Source organism: Electrophorus electricus, chromosome 19, assembly GCF_041902795.1.
Source record: "Electrophorus electricus isolate QZ-2024a chromosome 19, ASM4190279v1, whole genome shotgun sequence".
NCBI lineage: Eukaryota > Metazoa > Chordata > Actinopteri > Gymnotiformes > Gymnotidae > Electrophorus > Electrophorus electricus.
In genome coordinates, this window is record NC_137515.1 from 18,266,835 (window position 1) to 18,275,995 (window position 9,161).

Consider the following 9,161-nt stretch of genomic DNA (forward strand, 5'->3'; position numbering starts at 1 on the left):
GGAGTTTTTCCATGCCTCTGTTGCCCTTGGCTTGCTCACTGGGGGCTTGGACTTGGACATTTGTAAAGCTTCTTTGTGACAACATGTATTGTAAAAAGCCCCAGGTAAATACATTTTATTTGGTTTGATTTGATATTTGGGAGAAAATGTTGCTTACCACACAGATGATCTTTGAAAATCCCATTAATCAATTAGACCCGGAGTATTTTATTTGGGAATAAAAGCATGAGGCTGATAACAGTATGATGACATGACTTCAGAGGTTTGTGGGTCTTCTCATGCACACACAAACCTTTGGCACAATATTTTTTAACCATGGTGTCAGCTTAATCTTTAGTAGTGTCATGTTATTGCCTCACTAAAATCATTTTTTGAGGCCCAGAAGATCCTACCGATCCTTGGGGCATTTTGTTAACTTTTTCCTATGGAAGCCTGCCCTTTGTGTATGATATTTGTGTCCTCTTCCTGGGCAACTTCCCACTACACTAGTGGCGATGCATTTAATTTATTCCTCTTAGAATGGATACTAGTACTTTTATTTTTGGTGTTGGTTATCCTTTTCATAGTTGTCGCATAATTCGTGAAGATCAGTGGTTTGCCTCATTTCTGTTGTTGGTTCTTAGACCTTCTCCATTTAATAGACATGGGTTCCACTATCTGTTAAATGGATTCACATGTTTTCCCCCTCAGTGATTGAAACGCTTATTTAATGAAGGGGCACTGTAAATTGTTGTGTGTTATTTGTTAAGTGAGACTTAAATATTAAGTAATAACAAATTCAGATCACATTTAAGGAGCTATTCATGCAGATATTCTGATAATTCCAAAGGGGTCATATAATTTCCTTAACTATATATTAGCGGGATGGTTGAGAGCACAGCATAGGTTTATGAAAATGGGATGAACAGGGTTGGTCACTTTTCACTTTATGTAGGCATTTAGCAGACCTGCGGACCTACTGTGTCATATATTTTTCCTCAGATCTGGTGGTGGGGCAGAATGCACCATTGGTGTGTGCTGTAATGTCAGTCTGTGCTCGATGAACAGGAGCTTGCATGTTTTCCTGGTAAGCTGTATGTTTGCACGTTGCACGGACAGTAGAGGGCAGGGAGACTTTAGGTGCAGTGTTTGTGGGCTAGTCCTCCACTTCACATGGAGTCTTCTGGGACTGAACCAATAACCCCACCCTTTCACTACATGCTATCTGTGGCCACTGTGGCCTTAGCCAGCTATAGACCTCTGTCCTGATGAACTGTCGTGGTGAAGTAGTTTATTTTTTGTCTTTTTAACGACAAATTTTTTTTAATTGTTATTTTTATTATTTGCTATCAGTCAATCAGTGAATGAATCAGTCAATTGTATTGTGAGACTGTACAGGTGATTGGCTACTGTCTGTTGATCTTGGACATCTACTATTGGTTTCAGCAGATGAGTGACAAAATACCCACCTGGCACACAGCACCTTTCCTTCCTGGAAAGTGACACACCCCTTTTATACTTTGGCATCTCTGAGGGAGTTTCCAACAATCTGGCAGCCATCCAAATGGAACAAAGAATGAGCAAAAAAACAACAACCACCTTGTTTGTTTCTTGGACTGTGCTTAATTGTTTACCATCTAAAACATTCTGTAAATATGTAACATCCGAAGTAGAATGAAACAAAAGCTAAGAGAACTGAAGAGCTGTGGCTGTTTTTATGTATTTTCTTCTCCCTTGGAGCAAAGACCATAGGGAACAGAACGGATAATCTTATCATCACCACGATAAGCTAGTGTAGAAACATTCCACAATGACCTCCATGGCCTCATGAGAATTTTGTGGGAGTGCAAATACTTGGCAGTCAAAGAAGCAGTGATTTATTGTGAACTGTCAGTGAACATGTATTGTGGCTGAAATGAAGGTGCCACATGATGCTTGCCTAAGGCTTAACAATAATATCAGAATGGCAGTAGGCAGGTTCGTAGGCCTGAATGTCTGTCCGGTGAAGAGAGATTAGACCGACATTTGGCTGTATTTGGGAAAGCAGTGTGGCAAGACATGGTTCTCTTGCGTTTCATGAGGTAAACGGTTGCTTTGGAATCCAATGCCTCACAGGTTTAAAGAAGGTGATTATTTGGTATTATCAGTCACGCAGAAAAGGAAAGAAAAAATGCTCTCATTCGGTCGGCAGAGAGGAATAACACCACATACGTTCACATATGTGTATGAAGTGGCATTATATCATGGCAGGAGATTTCAATCAAGTGATTTGATGTGTTAAGGAGAGGGTGCAGTTAAGGGACATGAAAAGAACCTAAGAAACAGAAACATGTGCCTCACACATAAGGCAAAATCAAGTCAAGTCTATATTTATGCAGAGCATTTTACAACCGGTGTTGGCACAGAGCAGCTTTACAGCTGTTTGGGTCCAAGCCCCGAGCGAGAAAGGTAGGTTTTTTCTTGCCAGCTTTGGCTAAGAGCATGAGGAAGAAACCATGAGAGAAACTAAGACTGCCCCTTGACAAAGGACAGCACAACAAGAACAAAATAAATAGAAGTCTATTCTGGGCTCCTAAAAGTCCTAGTCTTGGTGCAATGAGTGTAAGTGTGTTTAAAAAGTTGAATAAAAGTCTTTGGAGCGGTTAATCTTATTGCATAGGTCCTTAACTGAACTTACCCCTTTGGAATCAAGCTCATTAAATCCGTTTCCTGTAAATGCAGAGGGAAGCTGGATCACGACAGCATTTCCAGTCTTTACAGATCACCAGCAAACACTGTAAGATTACCTATCTGAGATCTTAAAACTTATAAGCCAGCAGCTGGAGTTTTCCCTGCTCTAAAACATAAGTGGCCTGGTTGTGATGTGGCATGTTGAGATGATTATAGTAGCACAGTGATTAAAGGACTAGTAATCAGAAGGTTGCCAGTTCAAGCCCCACCACCCTCAATTGCTCAAATAGTGTTCAGTCATAAATGTGAGTTGCTTTGGATAAATGTGTCAGCTAAATGCCATAAATGAAATAATATCCTGACATATTATACTAACTAGATTGTTGCTGTTATTAATCAGGTTAAACCTTGAGTCCTGACCAGAATATTACCAGAAGTGCACTCTACAGACAGGTTCAGTCCCGGCTGTTCAGCATGCTGCTGTGGACCTGGTGAGGAATTTCATTGTCTGCCTGGAGGTGTCCCACTGTGCATGCTCAAATACTCCATGGAGCATAGATTGAAGTCATCTGGTGAGAGACTGAGTACCAGGCTTTTCAATCTCACATCCTGGAGAAACATAACGTAGCTCCGTTCATTTTTATTTAATATCACATGAGTGGATCTGGAAACCACCCTGTTAGATTCAGGTGCTTGATAAATGCCTGCCCTGGGTGGAATGTATTATTACATTAAACCTGTACATTGATTAATGTGAATACCGTACCAAGAATAAACTGGTTCTTATTAACATTCATTACATGTATTAACAAAATAAAAATGAGAATACTACTATTATTTTTCTCTGCTTGCTATGCACTTTAATGCACGAGTCATAATTTCCATCAAATTATGTGAATTCTGTATTCATTGCAACACCTTTGTCTTACCAATCATTATCAGGGATCTTTTTCTTGTTATCACTGTTTTAGGTTTTGTTTTTTTTTTCTGCTTCTCAGAAGTCTTTTCATCTCATTCCCACATGACACAGTTTGCCATCTTTTCTCATCTTGATCTTCACAGAAATTCTCTCTTGTATGCTGATGTGTGCTCAGACAGAAAACCTCAAGTAAATCTAGGGGATTTCACCTGAAAAGGTGGATTACTTAATAACACAGTATGTAAACTTTTGTTATTGAAATTGCTCCAGTAACTCCAGAGAGATTAGGGCTGTTTTTGCACTGTACTGGCCTACTCCTTATCCAACTTTGGTGTTTAAATAGATTATTATTTAACATATGAACCTTGTCTAAACCTTATTTCTTGGCTCAGCCCTAAGACAGTGATGAGGGATATTGAAATGTATTATTTGCAGAATACACGTCCCTCCTTGATAGACACCCACCCTGTGGCCTGTGTGCAAGTGTGTGTGTCTAACTTTATATTATAACTCAGACAGAATAAGAGCACTTGTGCATGGAGAGATTTATTAAACAAAAACAAGAAAGTGCACAGAGGAGGTGGAGCACCTGGAACATCTGGAATGTCAGGAGTAGACCCGTGGCACCTGTAGCTTGTGACAAACTGTAGCTATATTGGCAATACATCTGTGCAAGTACAATTGCTTCACCCAGTTCTCCTCGCTACCTCCTAATCTCCCCTCCTTAACTTCTCATCTCCCCTCCCTACCTCACCACGTCCCCTCTTTAATTTCTCATCTCCCCTTCTTATCTCATTACCTCCCCTCTTTAACTTCTCATCTCCTTAGGACTACTGTACTAGTTAATATTACCAGTTTTACTACTAAAGCTTTATTACAAAACTGCACGAAGAGAGAACTGGTTGTGACTTCTACATGTACATGGTCTAAGTGCAGTTACAGATTAACATGGTAGGAAACTTTTCTCTGTGTAACTAAAGACTGTGAATGGTTAAACCTGTTCACGTATCCTGTTGTATGGTTTAATATTAACTTCTCACCTTCAGTCTGAACAGTTATGGTGCCTTCATATTGCTGTATGGTCTACAACTCGCATTGTGTATCAAATATCAGATGAAATCAGGGGAGAACATATAAATGAAGTTTTATTTTTGGCTGTAAATATCCCATCTAATTAGATTTATTTCTTGCTTTTGTTACAATCATACTGAATATTATGATATTATAATATAATGAGTTTGAGAAGGATTAACATTGTGAGCAAACACAATCTGTAATTAAACATGAGATTACAATGTCAGTCACATGACAAGTATTAATATCATTTTTTAAAATGGACACTGCATTCATTTCATACAGTGTCTAAGGAGCTGATGACAGTCTAGATCATTTTTCAAAGTAATTTGGTGATGTCTCACTGGGAGGAGACCACAGAGCATTAACGGTAAGATATATCAACTGCATGCCAAGACTTTTTTCCCATGAGATGTGACACTGATAAGCACATTACAGGATCACACTGGAGGCGGGGTTTTCTTTTGTGCTCTAATGAATAGGGCAGTTGGCAGGTATCTCTGATTTCTGGTAAAAATATGTATTTGATTTGTTTGCACAACAGGTTCATTTATGTCAAATCTGGGGAAGGCGAAAGTGAAAGTATGATTGCAAGAATATATAGTGGTCGTGCTTGGTGTGCTCTGGACACTCGCGGAGGACACACACACTGAAGCAGAATGATGAGTAAGAGTGTGACTGTGCTTGCAGCTACTTTTTTGATGATGCTCTTGGTCTTCAGCTGGAACTGTGCAGAAGGTGAGACTTGCGCTATTCTGAGATTAGATATTGCAAGACCCACATGGTTCATTATATTTTATATACAAGTTTATTTTATGTAAACTATTTACAGTGGATCCTCTAAGAGACTGAACTTTTTTAAAAATCTGCTGTAGACTTTTTGTTTTGTGTATAAACTAATGTGTCAACACACAGCCTACCCGTGGAGGTACTATATGTAGCTTTTAGTAGAGTTCACTAACAATAAATACTCTAGAATTAACACTGTACATTTTAACAATATTTTAACTTTATAGTGAATACTTCTTTTTGAAACCAGTGCACTCATCTTAAGTCCATATGTTCACTGTGAGATTAGTGCGATTATTGTTACGCATACTTCATTACAGTGTGCACTGACTCTCATAGCCACCGACACAGCGGCTGACTGCTGTTTGACAACCAAGAACAAGAGCATTCCACCCAGCCTGGTGAAGTCCTACTACGTCCAGACAGAAGCACTGGGCTGCAGAGAGCATGCCACAGTGTGAGTTATATTACACACCATCCCAGTCACCTTGAGATTTCCTCCTCTGGCAGTACTTACTGTAACTCAGTGGTCAGCAATGCCTCTCCATGAGGTCTCTCTTTCTATGGAGTTTCCCTCCAGCCATAAACTGATGTATCTGAAATAAGAAACATGAACTACGTCGTAAATGTTATAAATACCAGAAATATAAATGTGCGTTTGATGTGGATGGTGACGGACCTGTATGGAAGTGGGCTGAAGGCAAGCAGCCTATTGTCTTACTGATTTTCTTATCTGCTGTTTTCTACAGGTTTATCACAAAGAAGGGCAAGAAACTGTGTGCACCACCTCCCACCAAGAAATGGGTTAGAAAACTGATTAGTCAACTAGAAAGAAAATCTAAACCAAAATCCAAAAGGTGAGTCTTTATGTTTCCTCCAGACCACATGGGATTTATTTTTGGAAGCTAACAGAAATGCTTTCCCAATGTGTTTGCACTTACAAGCTCTCCCACTTCTAATCCCCCAGGCAACAAGCAGTATGATGGCACATCCATGACAAATGGATCCAAGAACAGCTGCTTGTGATTCTCACCTTGCAATAGGTGTGACTTGGTCTGAATGCTTTGTCTGTTTCAGACCAAAGCTGAAACCACTGCCAAATAAATAAGCTGTTAAATATCATTAGTAGTAGTAATAATATAGAAATATTATTACTATAAATTACTAATGCTGATTGTTTAAATGTGAATCTTAGCCCAACACACGGGGAATGTGTGCAGCATATACATCAGTACTATGGGTTATTTTGTCATACTGTTTATAACCAAAACACTGACATATGGAATGTTCTCAGTTTATTTTTAGTTATATGCCATTGATTCGTATTGTTGATATAAATAAAGGTTCCCAAAAAAATCTGCAAGTATGTTTTAGTTGTCTGTATTGTATTAATCATGTGTTAGTCATGTGATATTTAATACTGAATGGTTCCTATAAGATATTCTATGAGAACAACTTTAATATAAATGTATACTATTATATGTCAGAGAGAACTTATTAAATTGTTTGACTAAATAGATGATGTTACAAGTGCTATTCAAAGAACCACCATGTTAAAATAATTCACTAGTTATCAGAAGGTTGTATTTCAAGCCCCACCGATGACAAGTTGCCACTGTTGGGCCCTTAACCCTCAGTCACTCAAGGTGTATTCAGTCATAATTGTAGGTCACTTTGGATAAAAGCATCAGCTAAATGCCTAAAACGTAATGTCAAAGTGCACCTCCTGCTGGTCAAATCACAGAATTATCTTGATAACTTTTAACCTCAACCCTTACAGCAGGTACTCTACAGAAGCTAAAACGGTCCTAAATAGATGTATTTTTGACAGAAAATGCATGCAAATGATATTTTATGGTGGACAATGGTAGAAAAGCTACACAATAATTGCAGTGTAATTTGACGTTGACAAATAGGGAGATGAGTCTTCCCCCATTCCCTCGGCTGCCAGCCATAGCTGTGGCGTTGGTGGTGATTCTGTCAGCGTGGAGGAGTGTAGTTTAGAGATAGAAGAGGTGATGGCGCATGAAGTCTGACTCTAGGATAACCAGCATAATTGATGATGTTGAGAAAGTAGATATTCTGGTTGGGAATGGTACCGCATTGAAAGATACTTGCTATGGTGTTTCCCCTCATCTATCCAGTGAGGAAAGTTACGCTGAGCAACGTCTCGCCGTTCATTAGAGATGAAGCAGGTTCTGTGATCTCTAGGTGTGGCCAAAATCTGTCGGCCTTTGAGAAAATCCCATTAGGCTGTAAATCTCCTCATGGATTTATGGTCTTGAAGAGTGATATTAGTGTTTTGATTACACTTTTGTTAAAATTCAAGATTGATGGTTTTGATTACATTGTTCTTGCCATGACAACAGTGACATGTTTAGCTATGGGAAGGAAGACCCTGAATGCCAGTCTATGGCCACTGAAGAGTCTCGAGGACAACTGATCCAAAACTGATGACACTATCACATTGTTAGCTATGTTAGCTGTCCTTCCGCTAAAAGACATACTAACATACATTTTCACTGTGTAAGTTCCTTTATCAGATAGTTAAGCAAAAGCTTTGCGGCAAATGTGTACAGCATCCCTGACAAATAGCAACTTTTCCTAAGTCTCCTTCCCACTTTAAAGAGGACACACAAACCACCACTGACCTTCAAAACACTCTCAATGTCACCATAGAAGACCATAACCATTGAAAGAATATTAAAAGAGATGAGACCTAAACAGAGCTCTAATCCAGACTCATCTAAAATACCTCAAAAACAGATGTGCCAGGTACACAGAAGACCTGATCCTAATGAATGATCCGCCTGATCACCTCCCACATGCGGTTAACCAGTACTTTAGAGAGGACTCTATAATGAACACATGACAAGCTCACAGGCCTCCGGTTCTTAACCTCACTGAGGTCAGCTTTCATTGCCAGTAGGAAAACGTGTCCCATGCCAAGTGTCCCAAAAATAATGCAGACACATCCTAAATTTAAACTCAATAATAAGTGTTTTTAAGGCATGGTGGTTGTATGTTGAGAAAAAAAAAACACTTCTCTACTGACGCTCTTTACTGGCTTCTGTGGGAGTCTGTGTACATGGGGCTCAGCTGTCGGCAGGAGGGACCCCATGCCTGTCGGAGGGGATTAATGGTCATTCTCACCTGCGGGAGACAGCTGGAGTGGCACTGGACGATGCGGAGCCTGTGATGCAGATACTCAGCATGAGATTCATCAGAGTTGCCAGACGGATGCTACAGAGGGTTAAAACAGGCAATGACTGCTGAGGAAGCAGGGTTTCTGAGGGAATCGATAGATAACCACTACATCCAATTAAAAAAACCCGACAAAGTTAGCAAGTGCTGTAGAGTAAGCTACAACCTTAGTTCAGAGCAACTACCCCATGTTGGGCCGTGTAGCTTAATACTAATGTCAGAGAATTACTGCTCAAGAATGGAGCTAATGCAGATGTCTAGAGAATTCACAATGGAAAGAGGATTTGAAGTAGCGAGGGTAAACATGTCTGTCCTTGGCAGGTTACTACGCCATTCTGTCATGGCTGTGCTCCAGGTGAAACCTTGGTAGGACAGAAATACTAAGCTTAATATGGCTTAATGTACTAAAATTGTTCAAGTTCAAGTTTAGTTTATTCGTCACATACATAGTCATACACAGTATAACTCGCAGTGAAATGGTTGTACGAAAAATGCCATAAACGTAAAATGACAGCATAGGAACACT

The 9,161-nt window shown here is 39.6% G+C and overlaps 1 protein-coding gene across 1 annotated transcript; it reads left to right on the forward strand.

The window, feature by feature from the left end:
• Positions 1–5,125: 5,125 nt before the first annotated feature.
• Positions 5,126–6,794, forward strand: LOC113575139 (C-C motif chemokine 19-like). The gene is made up of 4 exons (XM_027006467.3): positions 5,126–5,380; positions 5,771–5,888; positions 6,181–6,288; positions 6,399–6,794. Exons 1-4 carry the CDS (start codon positions 5,302–5,304, stop codon positions 6,412–6,414), a joined length of 321 nt encoding a protein of 106 aa, XP_026862268.2. The 5' UTR covers positions 5,126–5,301; the 3' UTR covers positions 6,415–6,794.
• Positions 6,795–9,161: the final 2,367 nt, after the last annotated feature.

Bases quoted from the DNA above. Each gene is read 5' to 3' on its own strand.
- LOC113575139 (XM_027006467.3), top strand. From the start codon at position 5,302: ATGATGAGTAAGAGTGTGACTGTGCTTGCAGCTACTTTTTTGATGATG. The intron at 5,381-5,770 runs GTGAGACTTGCG...TGACTCTCATAG, and splicing joins CAGCTGGAACTGTGCAGAAG to CCACCGACACAGCGGCTGAC. The intron at 5,889-6,180 runs GTGAGTTATATT...TGTTTTCTACAG, and splicing joins TGCAGAGAGCATGCCACAGT to GTTTATCACAAAGAAGGGCA.